Source organism: Eubalaena glacialis, chromosome 1 (genome assembly GCF_028564815.1).
Source record: "Eubalaena glacialis isolate mEubGla1 chromosome 1, mEubGla1.1.hap2.+ XY, whole genome shotgun sequence".
Taxonomy (NCBI): Eukaryota; Metazoa; Chordata; class Mammalia; order Artiodactyla; family Balaenidae; genus Eubalaena; species Eubalaena glacialis.
In genome coordinates this window covers 172949265-172968295 of record NC_083716.1, presented here as the reverse complement: position 1 = coordinate 172968295, position 19031 = coordinate 172949265, and the positions used below count along the sequence as shown (strand labels likewise).

At 39.6% G+C, this 19031-nt stretch overlaps 1 protein-coding gene across 4 annotated transcripts in view; it reads left to right on the top strand.

Moving 5' to 3' along the window:
• The first annotated feature begins 1885 nt into the window (after nucleotides 1-1885).
• COBLL1 (cordon-bleu WH2 repeat protein like 1) overlaps nucleotides 1886-19031 on the top strand; it is a 146116-nt gene continuing 128970 nt past the window's right edge. For all 4 annotated transcript variants that reach the window (XM_061184588.1, XM_061184569.1, XM_061184561.1 and 1 more), the window contains exons 1-2: nucleotides 1886-2124; nucleotides 2794-2908. In XM_061184588.1, coding sequence (XP_061040571.1) covers nucleotides 2115-2124; nucleotides 2794-2908 — 125 coding nt within the window. In that variant the 5' untranslated portion in view covers nucleotides 1886-2114. The remainder of the gene's footprint in view (nucleotides 2125-2793; nucleotides 2909-19031) is intronic.

Below are 19031 nucleotides of genomic sequence, written 5' to 3'. Positions count from 1 at the left end.
ACTATGTAACCAGCAGACTACAGGGGGGATAGTTTAGTGCCTACCGTATGAGAACATCAAGCCTAGCCTATTAGGGATTCTGAAAGTTGTCAAATATAATTATATCTAAGGTAGGCTAAGTAATGCTGGACAACAAATCACTCCAATATTTTAGAAGCTTACCCCAACACAAGTTTATTTCTTGCTTTATGCAGATTCTGCTGTAAGTTCTGGGCTCTCCAGGACAGCTGTGCTCAGGACTGTACTATTGTACAGCATGCCAGGATCCTTCAGTCCTGTGCCACCTCCATCTTAATATAAACTTCCATGATTGCAGCAGCAAGGGAAGAGAGCATAGAAAATCCAGCACTGGCCCTTAAGTGATTCTACCAGGAAATGAAACATTTCATGTCTGCTCACATTTACTTACTAAAGCAAGTTACATCATGATACCTAATTTCAGTGGGGTGGAGAGTATAATCCTCCCTTACACCTAAAACCAGAAAGAGGACAGAAAAAATGGGTAAGCACTCCAAATGCCTTCAGCGGTTATGAAATGTTATGCTAGGGTTTTATGGTCAGATTAGACTAATGGAGTTAATAAAATTACTAGCATGCCATAAATTAAGGCTGAAACTAAAGTTTAATCTTCATCTGGTGATTGAAAGCTACAGACTTTAAGTAGTTTCACTATTACTCAATGTTTACAGTATTCTCTGTGTGAGCAACTGTAAAAGCTAGTCATTCAGAGGCATAACTGATTCATGAAATTGTTTAAACTGTGTTTAGACTAAAATCCAGATGGATTTAAATGAACTGATTTGACTAATATTAAAATATTAAAAAGCAACTTTTTCATATATGGTTCTGATATTGTAATCCAAATAAACTACTTTTTTTTTTTCTTTTCATACGTAGAGATACACTGAAAGGCATATATTTTGCACAGGAAGGAATAAATACTGATGTCTGTCCATAAGAGACAAACGGCATATTACTAAGTATTTAGTATGTTACTTCGTTTCAGCAATCTTTTTGGTTGCTACAATGGATATATACCTTAAAGAGCATTTAGTCAAGCATTGGTCCTAAGTATCAATTTAATTTTTACCACCTACCAAATATTATTCTATCAACTGGTTGAAGGGGCTAACACAGATGTGTTACATGATGCTAATACCACAGTAGAGCCCCTTTCAGGACGCTCTTTCACTTAACCTCTCTACTACAGTTTATTGAAATATTTTAATTTTTAAACCGTAAAGTTAATTTCTTAATTAATTTCACGTTATTTTTTCTGAACGCAAGCTTTTAGACCCATCAAAAATGGCTTGCACCTTACAACAATTGGCACGTATAATAACATAAAGGTATGCAAATATACCTGTTTGTCAGGTGTAAAGAATCACGTAAAGAGCATGCACGTGGGAAGTAAAACTTATAAACAAGTACACGGTTGTGTCTAAGGGATTCCTTTCTTCCCGTAAAACTTTCAAGAGGTGTATAAAACCTATCATTCGATTCCTAGTTTACAGATTGTCATCAGACATAATATTGTCCGGTCACAGCTGTTACAGGCTTAAAAAAAAGAAAGAAAAACATATACGTCTGAAGACAGGGCAACCTTAAACCTGCCACCAATTAGAAAGATCACAGTGTTACAGGCATGCTTTTAACAGAATAGCAGCCTTAGAGGTCAGGTTAGGGGAGGGGGAAGCACCCTGGACGGGGAAGGTCAGACTGCAGGGAGGGCAAGCTGCAGGCCCCGTTCCGCCAGTTTCTCCCGGCACTTCCGCGGCGCCCGGGTCCTCCCCTCCGCTCTTCGCAGGTCAGGTACCCTCCCTCCCTCCCCACCTGTACGGCTGGGGCGCGCCGGGCTTCCCGAAACGACGCCCTAGCGGTGGGAATGGGAACACGCTGCGCAGGAGCCTCCTTTCCGTTCGGCTTCCCCAGCTGGACCCCAAAGCCCCGAAGCCCCGGGGGAAGGAAATTACCACTCGGTGCTCGCCCACCCCCGCCCCGTTTCTCTCTCCGGCTCGCTGCCTGTCTCGCTCCGATGCCGCCGAGCCCCGTCGCCACTTCGGGGTGGAAGTCCGGCGGAGACAGCTGCGAGCTCCCGGGCTCCGGGGAGGGAAATGGGGCAGGGTGAGTCAGCCGGCCCGGGGAGAGGCTCCATCGCGCCCGGCACCCGCCCGCGGGGTAGGGGAGGCGCTGGGCTGAGCTCGCGGAGAGGCTGCCGCTTTCCCCTTCCTCCCAGTCCCGGCTTGAGAGCCGAATGCGAGCGCGCCGGCCGGGGGAGGGAAGAGTGGGAGAGGAAGCCGCGGGAGAGAACAGGGAGCCACTGTTTCCTTTTGAAAAGAAAGTAGGAGCCCTGGGTGGGAAAAGAGAAAGGAGCCCTCCCAACTTCTCTTTGCGAAAAGTTTTCCCAGGGCGTTTTGTTTGAGAAGCGCGGGATCGCGCTGCCGCCTTGGCGGCTGTGTCTGTGCGCCTCGCCCCTCGCCCCGCTCCTCCTCCTTCCAGCCTGGGTAGCTCCGCTCCCTCCCCAAGAGGCGCCAAATGGCTACCCAGTAACCCCACGGGGCGGGGGCTGCAGCGCCGCCTCTAGCCGCCGCGGCTCCCGGCAGCCGCTAGACCCGCCGGCGGCGCTGCCCGCGGGCTGGGAGCCGGGCCCGCAGGTGGAAGCGCACCCGGGAGGTGGGCGGGCTGGTCCAGGGCTGGGGGCGGCTCGGGCGGGCTCTTGACGCGCGGCCAGCCCCGTTCAGGCTTCGGGAAAGCGTGCGTCCCGCCCTGACCCGCCGGCCTCTCCCACTCCAGCAGTGACGCGCCGCCTCGGAGCCGGAGCCCGCGCAGCGCCCCGCAGGGCGATGGACGGCCGAGCCCAGCGCGCGCAGGACGTCCCGGCTGCGCTCCCGCCGGCGACCCCCGCAGGGTAAGCCTCGAGCGCCGCTCCACGCCGCCGCTCACCGGGGAGGGCGAGGGCGAGGGCAGCCGGGCCTCCACCCGGTCACCTAGCTGGCAGGTCGCCTCCTTGCCGGCGGCCAGATTCACCCGCCGCAGGACATGCGGACGACGAGGCTGCTTCCTCCCGGCCTCCTAGGAGGCCGCCCGGGATGGGGGCTCGGGTAGTTTTTGATTGCTTTCCTACCGGGGCTGTTCTGAGTTGCTGAAGGGCAGCTGAGTGCCAGGAATTGGGTAAGGAGTCCGGGAGCAAAAATGGTAACAAAGGGCCCCTTGTTGGGGCTCTGGGCGAGCGGCGGACGATACCTGTTAGTGAGCTCCTGGGAAGGGGAAAACAGTTTCCTTGGCCGGGGGCTGAGGCCCAGCAGGTGAGCAGTGTCAAGGTGAATGTAAGGAAGGGGCTTTCTGCAAGAGGGTGGAGGGCGACAGGAAAGTGTGCCAGCTGTCAGCCCGCATGACAGTTCCGGGACACGGCCGGGTTCGCGCCTCTGATTGTCTGTGGCCAATTGATAGTGCCGAAGCCTAGCGCCAAAGCCTAGCGCAGAGTCAGACCGCCAACACGATTACTTTTCTTCGTATCCTCACATGTTTAGGAGAGGTTGGAGTGGAAGGGGCTGTCACATGGTGAGTTAATATTAAATGGAGCACGTCTTCCTGCCAGATATGCTAATAATCACCTTGCTAAGCGTTTGGGTAAATAGTAATGAGAACAGGTAGTTCTGCAAGAGATGGGAAGAACCTGAAAATAACCTTCGTCTTGGTAAACAGTGAAGGCTTAACATGGGCGCTCTTTGAGCTCCTGAAGTGGGAAAACCCTTTGGTGAAGTGTAACTTTTTCCTACAAGTGTTCCCCCAACTCAATTTCTTTTCTGATAGTTAATCCGAGCACAGAAATGCACTCAAGAGAATATGAACATTTCAGAAAAGAAACGTTAAGGAAAAAGCGGCTTTGTACCTAATGAATGAGATTTGTACAGTTTTCCTGATTTGAGAGTAGAGAAGTCATTTTTCCCTGGAACATGACACACGTTTCCTTAGAAGCAAGTCACAGCATGTTTATTCATCAGAGACCATGCGGACATTGGCAGATGTCTAGAGGAAACATGGAGAAGTCTCAAAGCAACATGACTAATATAAAAGATATTTAGTATAATGCTTACGTAGAGGAAACATGTAGTGTATGAATTAATTCTTTCATTTTGTTCCAGTTAGTTATCTTCTCCCCTCTGCAAATAGCCATATTTCTGTTGACTTCCGTTTCTATTCTTTCCCCAGTTTTTTCATTATTTAGATATTATCATATATTCTTTCATATATTATCACATTAGGATGTATGAGGAAAGAAATACATTGGCAGGAAGATATTAATTATAAAAGCATGGACCTCTAAATGGAGCTGCAGGAATACTGAAATGTACTCAGGTACCCCAAAATAAGATAGTATTTGACTGGTGGATTTAAAAAATGGATTGGATTAGGTACTATTTAAAAAAAGAAAAAGAAAAAGGAAAAGAACCCAGCAAATGCACATACACAAAATACACTAATACACTTGGGTGTTTAGAAATCATATAATACTTGTGAGTAAAATAGGTGAGAACAGATGGCTCTGACACGAAGGAAATGGAAAGAGCTTTCTAGTGATAAGCACAACTATAGTAAGACACTTTGGATTTTACTTTTGAGGATTTAAAGGTTAAACCGAAATTCTTTGCTTCAAAAGAATGTACAAAACTGCTTTATCTAATTTCTCAAATATGAGGAAAATACTTTTTAGAAATTTGCCCTTCCCTCTCCAAATTTAAGGAGAGACATGTGGAAAAATGCTTCAACATCTTATCTGAAATAACCTCCCCCCGCCACCCCTGTATCATTTTACTTTGCCTTATTCAGAGACGTTAACAATATCTGAAAGGTATAAACATAAAAAAAAAAAATTACTTCTCTACTTTGTCTTCTTTCACTTGTCTGTCTTGTCCCTTTGGCATATCCTAAGTGCCTATTATATAATATTTGTTGAATATTCATTATTCAACATTACTGTTGTTCTTTTTCTCAAAACCCCAAAACATTAAAAAGATTTTAATTGTGGGAAACAAGAATTATCCTAGATATGAGGCTTTGGGAGGTGGCAGGGAGCAGTCCCAATCAATATGTTATAATAAAATGCTAGGTTTGGAAAGTAAATTCTTTACTATAAAACTAATTAAATCATGACTCATTAATAGCCTGAGGCCTACTTTACACCTTATCCTTGGATATTACTGCTCTAAAGAATCCGTCTGTATGTAATTTTCCAAGTTTTACATCCTTGTAACATGTCATTTTAAAGAAATTTAGTGCAACTCCTTATTTTACAAATGAGAATCTGAAGCACAGAGACACAGTGATTTTTACAGAAGGCCCAGAGCAAATTAGTGGCAAAACCTGAAGGAAAACCCAGGATGTTAGTTGCCTAGTTCAGTGCACTAACTGCTTTTAATCTTTTCCAGACCACAATATGATAAATTTCAGCTGAGTACATTATCTTTAGAACTACTAGTGCTGGTGTTTTTACTTGCCAAAACACACACACATATATATTTTTTTAATGGTAGAATTTTTTTTTTTTGGCAGCGTTGGGTCTTTGTTGCTTCGCGCAGGCTTTCTCTAGTTGCGGCGAAATGGGGCTCCTCTTCACTGAGGTGCACGGGCTTCTCATTGCGGTGGCTTCTCTTGTTGCAGAGCATGGGATCTAGGGCGTGCGGGCTTCAGTAGTTGTGGTGCACGGGCTTAGTTGCTCCGCTACATGTGGGGTCTTCCCCGACCAGGGATCAAACCGTGTCCCCTGCATTGGCAGGCGGATTCTTAACCACTGCGCCATCAGGGAAGTCCCGAGATATATATTTTTAACTCTGAAATTTAAATGTCAAAAGTGTAGTTGACCTTGCTTTGAGGGACCTTAGTGTTTTGATTCTGAAACAAATTATCGGGCATGGTTCAGGTATAAAAGCCTATTTCTTTATAATTTTGCAGAATTGTAACTATGGAGTTAATTGAAGGCATAGTAAAAATTAAGAAATGATTTAGTAGCTGCTTTCTTAAGCTTTTATTTGGATGCATTATTGGTTCTAAAGTTGTACTGATTGTATAAACTGAGTTCTTGTTAGCTAACATTTACTGGCTACTTAGAAGTTGAATGCCTTAGGTGAGGTTTCAACATAATTACCTGAGTATCTTTAAAACAAATACCCATGCTCTCACACTCCTACCTATTCTAATTTTAATTGGCCTGGGAGGGGACAGGGGCATGGAGAATTTTAAAATGCTGCTAGGTGATTCTCATATGCAGCCAGATCTGAGAACCATTGATTAAGTCGGTATCACCAGCTGAGATGGAGATGAAGCCATAAATGGAATGGAGGCTGCTATTTAGCATTTTTAGGGAACTCAAGACTAACTTTCAGCTTTATTTTGCCTTTTGAAAGATTCCATTTAGGTGCTCTACGGTACTGTTTAAAAAAAATTTTTTTTTTTTTTTACTCCTTTTTGAGGAAGTATGTTAACTCCATTTTATAATTTTGGAACTGAGGCTCAGAGAGCTTAATTAACACACTCAAGGCCATACAACACTAAGGGATGCAAGAATAATAGAAACAAGGTCTGATACCCAAACCTGTGCTCTTCATCACTAGGCCTGTTACCCAGGATGTTTGCTACCATGGATTATACTGAATAGATTATTTAAAGAGGCTTTACAGATGCATTGTCTTGATTCTTCTTAAAATTATATTTATAGTGTATTAAAAAAAAACTCCTACAAAATCAGATGCATATAAAAAAACCCCAATGCCTAGCATTTAAAAGGAACTTAATTATTTCTTTAAAGTCATAATTAACATTTTCATGTGTTTGGGATGATTTAACATAGTAAACTGACAGCCATTTTGTCAGATGACATTATGTCATAGCTGTACTTATTTTTGCTCTTAGGCGGCTATTAAATATATTATAGCTTAATTTCAAAAGTAGGATTTTTGACCAAATAAGAAAAATGAAATTGTTTATTAAGACAGTGCTAGACATTTTGTTCAAAGTCTAATGTCCTCTGAATGTGTTAGAGGATAATTTAAGAACATTATCACCTAACCTTATTATTGAAGTGCCAGTTGTATTTATATAATAACAAATGCCAAGCTTTATGTTATGGAGACAACTGCTCTTATGTAATTAATTAGTCAAAACTTGTGAGCCCTTGTTTTATATAAACACGTTTTTCTAGGCACTGGGAGATTGGCTTCTGATCTTAAGAGCTTTATTTAAAAAAACTATCTGTAACGATGCAGGAAGAAAAAGGAGGGAAGGTGCTGTTAGTGTAGAAGTGGTACTTTGATATTAACTTTAAAAGCATATTATGGATATGGTTAGGACTTAAAGTGCAGTATCCTAGCTCATTGGTCAGCAAACTTTGGCTGAGCAAACTATGTCCAGAAGGTTGAAATGGGCCCTCCACCTGTTTGTCTTTTTTTCTTTTCTCCAGTTTTTTTAATTGTGGTATAATTTACATAAAATTTACCATGTTAACCATTTTTAAGTGTTTAGTTCAGGGGTATTAAGTACATTAACATTGTTGTGCAACTGTCATCACCATCCATCTCCAGAACTCTTTTCATCTTGCATAACTGAAACTCTGTACCCATTAAACACTAACTCTCCATTCTCCTCTCCCCTCAGCCCCTGGCATCCACTGTTCTACTTTTTATCTGTATGATTTTTGACCACTTTGGCTACCTCATATAAGTGGAATCAAACAGTCGTTGTCTTTTTGTGACTGGATTATTTCATTTATTATAATATCCACAAAGTTCATCCATGTTGTATCATATATCAGAATTTACTTCCTCTTTGAGGCTGAATAGCATTCCACATTTTGCTTATCCATTTATCTGTCAATGGACACAGGTTGCTTCCCGTATTTTAGCTGTTGTGAATAATGCTGCTAGGAACATGGGTGTTCAAATATCTCTTTGGGACCCTGCTTTCAATTCTTTTGAAGTAGAATTGCTGGATCATATGGTCATCCTATTTTTAATTTTTTTGAGGACTGCCATACTGTTTTCCATAGCAGCTGTACCATTTTACATTCCCCAAAACAGTGCACAAGGCTTCTGGTTTCTCCACATCTGTGCCAACACTTGTTATTTTATTTTTTTGACAGCAGCCATCCTAATATGTGTGAGGTGGTATCTCATTGTAGCTTTGATTTGCATTTCCCTAATGATTAGTGATGTTGAGCATCAGATCATGTGCTTATTGGCCATTTGTATATCTTCTTTTGAGAAATGTCCGTTCAAGTCCTTTCCCTATGTTTCAGTTGGGTTTGCTTTTTTTGGTTGTTGAGTTTTAGGAATTTTCTTCATATTCTGGATATTAACCCCTTATCCTCTACCTGTCTTTGTAAAGGGTTTTATTGGCACACAGCCATATCCACTCATTTGCATACTGTTTATGACTGCTTTCATATTAGAGTAGTCCAGGCAGAGATATTATGGCCTGTAAGCTAAAAATATTTGCCCTCGGGGGCTTACCTGGTGGCAGAGTGGTTGAGAATCTGCCTGCCAATGCAGGGGATATAGGTTCGAGCCCTGGTCTGGGAAGATCCCACATGCCGCGGAGCAGCTAGGCCCGTGAGCCACAGCTACTGAGCCTGTGCGTCTGGAGCCTGTGCTCCGCAACAAGAGAGGCCGCGATAGTGAGAGGCCCGCGCACCGCGATGAAGAGTGGCCCCCGCTTGCCGCAACTAGAAAAAGCCCTCACACAGAAACGAAGACCCAACACAGCCATAAATAAATAACTAAATGAATGAATGAATGAATGTTAAAAAAAAATTTGCCCTCTGTCCATATACAAGTTTGCTGATCCCATGGGCCAACTTATGAAATTTGTAAATGAAGTAGTGATTATTTAATTCAAAATCTATTTACTGCCGGGAGGGGGACATATAAGTATTGAACTTCAATATGAATTAGAACAAAATGATATTTTGTTTGCATAAAGCAAGATATTTCTTATAGTAAGAGATTTTGCAGAATGGTGATTAGTGGTGGTTTTTTTTTTCCACAGGTGAAGACTTAGGCTTGGCTTGTTGGCAAGCCATGTAGAATTTTAACATTTATTTGATATCAGAATATATTTTAAACTTGTGCTGGAGACACTTTCATGAAAAATGACTGAGGTCATTTTTGGTCATTTGGTCATTATATGATTAAGGTGCTTAGAACCAAAGTGCCTAGGAGAAGCTGGACCAAAGGTAGAAGGAATTCCTATCTAGTTTTTTTCAGCCTATACCTATTTTATGAGTTAAGCAAACTGTCTTTATAATTTTCAGCAAGTGTTTTTGTTGTTGCTCTTAAAGATATTTCATATCCTTAAGCGTTTAGTGCTCTAACATTAGGGTGACAGTTATTAGAAGACCTTTTTTTTATGACTTTGCTAAATTTTTTTCCCATCTGTTACAGTAAAAACAAACTAAAAGTATGGGAGAAAGAAGTTTCCCATGACTATTTATAAAGGGCCAAATGTCTTCAGTTTTGCATACAAACTTCATATCTGAGGAATGAATCCCTTAGAAAAGACTCTCAAAGACTGACTAGTCTTTAGAAAAATGCTAGAGTGAGCTTGTTTTTGTCCCCCGTATACTTTAAGTTCACATTGCTGTTTATAAATAAATAAGTTAAAACTATTTATTGACTTTGTACATTAAAAAAACCTGCGGAGTTGAATTGTGGAGTAGTTTAACAAAATGCTTTGAGATGGTCATCTCATTACGACAGCAAAGAATGCAATGGCAAGAGAAGTAGTTTAAGCTCAACTCATAGCTTATTTGTAACTTTTACCATATTTTAAATAGTTATACATCTTTACAAAGATCATAATTTCCAAGTTTCATAGGGAATAAATGAAGATATTTGGGTTTCCAGTATGTGTGGTGCCCTGTACTGGGCAATATCCTGATTATATCTGTGTCTTTTCATGCTGTATAGCTCAGCTCAGGCTTACAGTTCAGAGGCACGCCTTCAGGAATTTGGTGGGAAGCACAGTACACTACAGAACTGAGTTTTTTTTTTTTTTTTAATTTTATTTATTTATTTATTTATGGCTGTGTTGAGTCTTCGTTTCTGTGCGAGGGCTTTCTCTAGTTGCGGCAAGCGGGGGCCACTCCTCATCGCGGTGCGCGGGCCTCTCACTATCGCGGCCTCTCTTGCTGCGGAGCACAGGCTCCAGACGCGCAGGCTCAGTAGTTGTGGCTCACGGGCCTAGCTGCTCCGCGGCATGTGGGATCTTCCCAGACCAGGGCTCGAACCCGTGTCCCCTGCATTGGCAGGCAGATTCTCAACCACTGCGCCACCAGGGAAGCCGCCGAGTTGTTTTCTTAACCTCTACTCTCTAGAGGGGGAAAAAAAAAAAAAAAAATGTAGCCCCATCAAGACTTTCAGGTTTGTGGTTGTGAGGTAGTGAGGATGGAGGTGCTAGGTGAGCAGGAAAAAGAATGACCTCTGAATACCTCATTTTCATTTCCTTTAGGTACTCTTGTTCCTTCCTATTGAATGTCCTCCCCCATTGAAAGCAGAGCTTTAGAGATAATATAAATAATCACTTTATAAAAGAGAGTATGGGTTAATAGGACAGAGGTTTTCCTTTGTAATTGCCTCAGGCTTGTAGAAGATTACTTTGGATGGAATTAAAAGAGTGAAAATGCCATCCATATTTGGTGGGATTTGATTTTGCAAAATAACCAAAGTGGTTCAGAGGCAAGCCTCTGAAGTGGGGTTGAAAAAGAACCTGAGGTACAATAGTTTGGGTCCAAAATGTGGTTGTGCTTTTAAAATAATGATTCTGATTTTCTTGTGTGGGCTGTAGCTTGATTTTAAATAGGGTTGAATGCCAAAGGAATCAGAATATGTTTTTTAAACGATAATATCATTGGAAAAAGTGCATTGTTTCTCATTGTAATTAATTTGAGAGATTAAAACTACTTTGTGTGCATGTTGTATTTTTAAAAATTAAATACACCATTTCACTTTGGAGCCTACCATTGCAGCTTCTGTTCTTACACCAATATATATTTGTAAGGAAATAGAGTTAAGATGCTCAAATCTAGGTGGGCCGTTTATCACCAGTCCTTGAGGACTTTTCGTCTCTCTAACCTGCACACCTGCTATTACATGCACATTCACACATGCTGTTGTCCCTGGAAAAATGGAAGTGAAGAAGTATTAGATAACCCCAAGGGGAATAGCCAGTTTTAACAGCTGCTACAGTCATGTATCAGTTCAGTTGTGCTGGAAAGACAGGAAATTGAGTTGCTAAATCCGAAAATGGCTGCCACCTTGCCATTCCCATGTCTGATGGATGTGCTGTAGTTTCTAGACCAGTTGAGTCCACAGTAGTCAAGATAATTATAAGAGCCATTGAACTGATTTTCTTCTTTGTGCTAAAGTGGATGCATGTTATACACAAAGTAGAAGTGGCAGAGAGAGGAGCAACCCTTTGTTTGTCTCTTCTTTTTATGCCTGATAGTCAGGTATCCCTGCTCTAGGAGAATTAGGAAAGAGACAGGGTCCCTGTCTTACAGGACAGCATCTGTGTTTCGTGGTCTGAGGCAGCTCTCATTATTCTCAGGTGTTCATGATTCGGTTAGTCATTGGCTGCAAAACTACTGAGCAAAGTGTCCTACCAAGTTATGAGAGTGGTTTCTTCCTATCTTTTGTTTCTACATAAGGTGCCCATTCCCAGAGAGCAATTAGATGCTTCAATTTAAAGCAAAAATTGTTTTTGCTCTGCTTCAGGAGAGCAAAGCTGAAAGTGGCAAAGAATGTTGGCATGCGGAAAGAAACTAATTTTTACACTTTGGGTTGTGATCCTAGGCTACCAGTCTTCTTTCTTCAGTTTTCTCTTTCTCTAAAAGAGGATAAGTTTGACTGTGTTAGTTTATTACCTATGAACTTCCCCCCACCTAGGAAAGTTAGGTGTGACTTCGTTTGAATAAAAAATACTTAACACTAGTGGTCTGAAAGGGGAAATAATACTGATTTTTCCCCTTACATTTAAATAGGACAAATTTTGTATCTAGAACCTATTCCAACCTGTAATTTACTCTAGTTTACCATATATTATTTTTGAAATACAGTCTGGTCTGAAAGGAGCAATGTCTAAGAGTAGTTCATATCATCTGTTCATCTGTTTGTGATCCTGTATGTATGTAGAAAACATAGGAAATTCACTCTTAGATGATGCTAAGAAAATGTAGTCCCAAAGTTTGTGGTGGTAACTTTGTGAAGCCTAGGAACGTGTTTCCAACTAATTTAGTGCTTATAAGCGGTATCGCCCAGAATGTACACACTTACAGGCATTTTTAGAGTTTCCTAATCAAATTCAGCATTTCATATGTGTGTGTGTGTGTGTGTATATATATATATATATATATATATTTGGTGTGCAACACTTTGGGACTTTTATTTTTGTGTGACTCATAGTTACTTAGTTAACTCATAATTAGGACACTAAGATTATGCAAGCTCGATTTAGTGGCAATTCTAAAAGTTATCTGAAGGTGTTGAATGAATATTTGCTATCATTTTCATATTCTTCCAGGTATTAAGCACATCAAAAGTTGAAGTTGGCAGTATTGGATATTTGAATATCATGGATTTGGGGCATTCCCAGTTTCCTTGTATCACTGTAAAACCTAGGCAAGGTAGAGACCAAGTTTCTGGAACTCCACAGATAATTGTAACGGTTTGAACACAAAAATATCCCAAGTACCATTGGTTTTAAAGGAGCAGCCTTGGAGCACTCAGAAGTGATGGGCTATGGCTGAAGGCCCACACAGTGTAGGAGGCAGGGAGTAGTACAGTGGTAGCTATTTAATTTCATTGTCGACATCTTTACCACTTACCGTTCTTCACAGGGGCTATCATAAGATTTCCGGTCAAGAAACAATTTTTAAAAATTCTGGCACTTAGCCATTTTGTTTTACTAGTTAAAGGTTATTTAGAATGCCATGCTCTCAAATCAAACCTAGTCAAAGCCTCTGTTTATGGTGATCATTGTTCATTCCGGCACGTGATTTGTGTGACTGGTGAGGGCCTGTCTCAGGGCCTGAGCGTTGCACACATTATCTCTGTGGCCCTGGGAGCATTTCCTCAGAATGATACTCACCAATGCAGCCCTGTGTCAGACATTCTTGTGGAAGTGGAAGGAGAGCATGTGAGAAAAGGAGGGGAGCCTTTAGGAGTTGAGCATGGAGGCTTTTTTCGTCCTTGAATCCTAGAGAACCAACCAGCTTAAAATGAACACTGCTAACGAGACAGTTTTCATTGCCATATGCATTTAAAGTTCTAAAGTTGGCTATGTCAATGCAGAAAAAATGTTCAAAGTGTTTATTTTTAAAATAAAATGGGAAAACTTGGGAGAAATGGTAATACCTTGTATGCAATTTAGGTTTTTAAATTTTATATTTAAATACATTAAGTGTATCTCAGTTGTGTATATAATACTCATTACTCCCCTTCCTTGAGCCCTTTGTGATCTGCTTATGTTTTTACACTATTGTTTTATGGAAAAAAATTAAATTTCATGGGTGTGAAGGGGAGAATTTTCCTGGCATTTTTCCTTCTTTGGTTAGCCAAGTAGATGCATGCAGAGCTAAATGGAAATGTAGAGATAATTACAATTTTATTATTTGGGGATGTAGGTGAAGAAAAGAACAGGAAAACAGGCAAAATATATTCAATGATGGAAAAATGAAAAGCAGAACAGTCTCTGATCGCAAAAGAAGAGGCAGTGGTGCTAAATTGCTGGACTGTGCTGGCACTAAACTAGAAGTTTGAGGTTTGAGGTCTTTATCTCTTATGTTCAGTTGGTAACTCTGGTACATTAGTTTGTGAAGCACTTCTGTGATCTTAGGTTATTAGAAAGCATTTTGTGCCGCAAACTGTATATAACCTCTTCAAAAGTACCATGTATGTTTTTTGAGGGGAGAGATTCCATCCAAAGTGAATTGATAGTTATGCCAATGACAATTATTCTCTTTATAGGTCACCTCATTTTATTCATTATTTTTCTAATAGGCAATATATTCAAATGCACAGAATTCAAAAGAGAAAAATGACAAAATAGTGAGAGATCGCCCCCCTATACCCCTTGCTTCCTATTCACCAGGTGTTCTCCCCAGAGGCAATCAATGTTACGGTCCTTACAAATCCTTATAGGATACTCTGTACCAGTGCTGTCTAATGGAAATATAATGTGAGCCACAAATGTAATTTTAAATTTTCTAGGAGCTAGATTTAAAAATTCAATTTAAATGATATATTATACGATGCAGTGGTTAACATGCTTCTAATTCTAGAAAACAATGAAGTTGTCTTTACCAGCAAAAATATTTTCCACTGTCAGATTTGAAATTTAAATAAATTACGTAAAATTTAAATTTTATTTTCTTAGTCACATCAGCCACATCTCCAGTGCTGAAAAGCCTCATGTGGCTGGTGGCTACTCCACTGGACAGAGCATCTCCTTACAGTCAGGAGCAAATGGGTGTGTGTATGCATATTGTTTCTTACTCTTTTATACACAGTTGGTGGTACTTTGTACCTTGTTTTTCCCTTAATAATATAACTTGGTTTTTATTCCATTTTATTACATAATGGGCTCTATTTTTCCCTCATAGCTGTGTATTATGTCCTTGTAGGGATGAACATAATTTATATAACCAGTCCCTTATTGATGGATACTTGGATTTATTTCTCCCTCTCCTCCCCCTTTGCTGTTATTAAGTGATCATTTTAGCATCCTTTAAGCAGTGTACAATCTATTGTACTAATACTCATTCCCGATATGTTTGATTAAATTAACTAGATTGTGAAACCCTAAAAAGTGGAGATCATATTCTTTTTTTAAAATTTTATAGGACTAAAAAAATTGGATACCGTAAAGTGCAGAAATCAAACAGCTCAATGAATTTGTATTAATACATATGTGAACATGTAATAACCAATCAGATCAAAATATAGAATACTTCTAGCAGCTTAGAGTCCTTCTTCTTGCTCTCTCTTCAGCAGTACTTCCCAAAGGTAATCACTGTTCTGACCTCCATCACAATAGATTAGTTTTGCTTATTCTTAAACTTCATATAAATGGAATCAAATCATTCTTTTATGTCTAGTTTCCTTTGTTCAACATTATGCCTGTGAGATTCATCCATTTTTTTTAAGTTAGCAGTAGTTCATTCTTTTTCACTGCTGTGTAATATTCCATTATATAAGTATATATTTTTATTGTAATATTTATAGACATTCGGGCCTTTTATAGTTTTTAGCTCTTAGGAACAAAGCTGCTATGAACAATTTTGTACCTGTCTTTTCATGGGCATAAAGATTCACTTCTGGCTGAATAACTTGGAGTTAACCTCATCTCTCTCTCTCTCCCCGCCCCCCCCCCGCCCCACACACACACTTCTTAATTCCATGTGGTTCTTAGCACATGCTTGATGATCACTAAATGACTGAAGATAAATTATTAACTAATCATGTACTGTGACATTATTTCAATCTTACTAAAAATATTGGACAATAGTTCCGTGCGGATGCTATTATTCTTATATGCGACATAAAACATATAGCACTTTATCCATTTCTCTTTCCTCTTGGTTTTCCTCTTCTTTTCCCTTTTTTTAACCTTTTTTAAAAATTGAGGTATAGTTGATTTACAATATCATCTCAGTTTCAGGTGTACAACTTAGTGATTCACAATTTTTAAAGGTTATACTCCGTTTATAGTTATTATAAAATATTGGCTATATTCCCTGTGCTGTACAACATATCCTTATTTATTTTATGCTTAGTAGTTTGTACCTCTTAATCCCCTACCCCTATCTTGTCTCTCCCCTTCTTCCTTCTCCGCACTGGTAACTACTAGTTTGTTCTCTATATCTGTGAGTCTGTTTGTTTTTTGTTATATTCACTAGTTTTATTTTTTAGATTCCACATAAGTGATATCATACAGTATTTGTCTTTCTCCGTATGACTTATTTCACTAAGCATAATAGCTTCTAAGTCCATCCATGTTGTTGCAAATAGCAAAATTTAATTTTTTTTTATGGCTGAGTAGTATTCCATTGTGTGTGTGTGTGTATGTGTGTGTATATATATAAATATACACCACATCTTTATCCATTCATCTGTTGATGGACACTTGGGTTGCTTCCATATCTTAGCAATTGTAAATAATGCTGCTGTGAACATTGGGGTGCATATATCTTTTCAAATTAATGTTTTCATTTTCTTCTGTTACATACCCAGGAGTGGAACTGCTGGATCGTATGGTAGTTCTATTTTTAGTGTTTTAAGGACACTTCATACTATTTTACACAGTGGCTGCATCAATTTATATTCCCATCAACAGTGTACAAGGGTTCCCTTTTCTCCACATTCTCACAAACGTTTGTTATTTGTGGTCTTTTTGATGATAGCCATTCTGGCAGGTGTGAGGTGATATCTCATTGCAGCTTTGATTTGCATTTCTCTGATGATTAATGATGTTGAGCATCTTTTCATGTGCCTGTTGACCATCTGTATGTCTTTTTTGGAAAAATGTCTATTCAAGTCTCCTGCCCATTTTTTAAATTGTGTTGTTTGGGTTTTTTTTTTTTGATGTTGAGTTGTATGGACTGTTTATACATGTGGATGTTAACCTCTTATTGGTCATATCATTGGCAAATATTTTCTCCCATTCAGTAGGTTGTCTTTTTGTTTTGTAGATGGTTTCCTTTGTGAGACCATATTCTTAAATATTGTTCTTGGGTGTACTGCTGGGTTTAATGCATGAACATACCTTGACACATAATGATCAGTTATTGGATGGATGGGTATTATTTGAATTATTTGTGTGACCCTAAACAAGAGGTCAATGTTGGGAATGTAGACCAGCAAATTATTTGTCTAGTAGAGTGGTATAAGCTTAGTTACACAAAAACTGAGTAGTTAACATTCATCTTTTTATTTGAAATCCTCCAATGATATTTTTAATTGAAATATAGTTGATGTGCAATATTATGTAAGTTACAGGTGTACAGTATAGTTAACATTCATTTTTGCAGCCATCAATCAATGAATTATTGCTAAGACCCCATCAAATGGCTACACCCTTAAAAGTGCTGTTGTAAATCTCTCAGTATTCTGCTATAAAACTCTATTCTTGGTTTGAGATTCTTTTTTAGCATTAATCCCTGCAGTAGTATTTATGAAAGAAATATGTGTTTTGTTAGTAGTTCAAGTGAAAATTCTGAGTAATGACACTTCCATCTCAAACTTCCAGCAAAGAAAAACTTTGGCCTTCATGGGTAGAATTGAATAACGGGACATAAGTGCTGTATTATTATTTGCAGCCCAAATAGTCCTATTTGAATAATGATAGCTGAGTAACATTTGATTTACAGAATAAGTTACAGGTTTTGGGAGTAAAGCAATTAGTCATTAATTATATGATTAATTAGTGCATAAGAATTCTCCTCATTTGTGTCAACACACTGAAATCTAAATTGTCAAGAGCCTTGCTATTTTGATTCAGTTCTATCGGTAGAAGAAATTAGCCTTTTGACGTGAACAGTAATAGCTGATGAGTAAGATCAAAAAATAGAGGGTGTATTCTTCCAGCTCATGAACGAAGAGGCTGAGAATTTAGAGGTATCATCAATGAAAGAAATTACATCATCAAATAGGCACCTAGGAAAGAAAAATCAGTATGAGTACTCCTTCTCCCAGTGTTTTTGAGTGTTACACTTCAAAATGGGTCCAAAACTGCGAATATCATAGTGGAAAACAAGTTCATCCATTTTTTTTTTTTTCTAAGAATGCTTTTGGCAACAAGTTGGCATTTTACACTGTTCCAAAATAGGATGAAATTCTAAGCCAGAATTCATCCGAAAAAACCTCTAAAAAGTGATCATTTAATGCATGGGCAGGTGATAGAGCATTCCGTAAAGCATTTTAAGCAAGTCTGTTACTCTCCATTTAACTCAGCAGCCTACCTTACTGTTGTCTGATGCAGCGAACCAGTACATTTAACATTTATTTTGGCTCTCTGGCATTTAACAGCATTTGGTTTTGGTTTCAAATAAAAGTGGTCCAGTCAGAGGTCAGAATAAGCACTTGACAGGCAGCTGTTGTAGAAGGGAGTTGGAAGCAGAAGACCTGGAATGGAAAACCGAATCTCTGCTCTGCCACTCACTGGCTTAGGCACTTTCTTTCCTTTCACTGGCCCTCAGTTTCCTCCCTGGTGGAAGAAGATGATAGCACAGAATGAAAGTATGGAAGTAACACCAGCGCATGCCAGGCATTTCTTTTTTTTTTTTTTTTTTAATTTTAAATATTATCTACTTTGTTGGGAAACAACCTTTTGTAATGCTGGCATCATTATTAATACTAATTGGAAAACACGGAGTGAGGAGGTGGGCCCTGTTCTTATTTTCCTCTCCCAGGAAGTGGGTGGTGGGTTGGTTTTCTTCCTAAGTCCACTGTGAAGGTCCCCATGCCAGATGCAGGGAAGTTGTTCTTGGGACGTTGAAAGCAAAATGGGTACTAATCTTAATGAAAATCACATTCCCTTTTAAAGGAGAAAAATGCCCCCTCTGAGATTTGGAATATGCTACCAAGGTGATTGTAATTCTGTTTCCTCGCTTCACTATTGTGGGAATTGCCTTACCTTTTAATGTTTCACTTTTCTCTGATGTAAGATTAGAGTAACTCTAACTGCATTTCTTTGATTTTGTTAAGACTGATATGCAGTGACTGAAAATTTTCAATTGTAATATCATACACAAGAACATCATTATTTAAAAGAGGGAGTTGGGACATGAGACACCATTCTAATCATAGGCTGTCATATATTGAAGAGAACTTTTTTTTTACATATAGGTTAAAATAAGATCTGTCACCTCCTATAAACAAGAAATTGAGCCATTATACTTTACCACAAATGCTGTAGAATGAAGTGGCAATCTAGAAACTAACTTTAGTTATTGATAAGAGAAGAGGAATCTCCAATTGCTGACT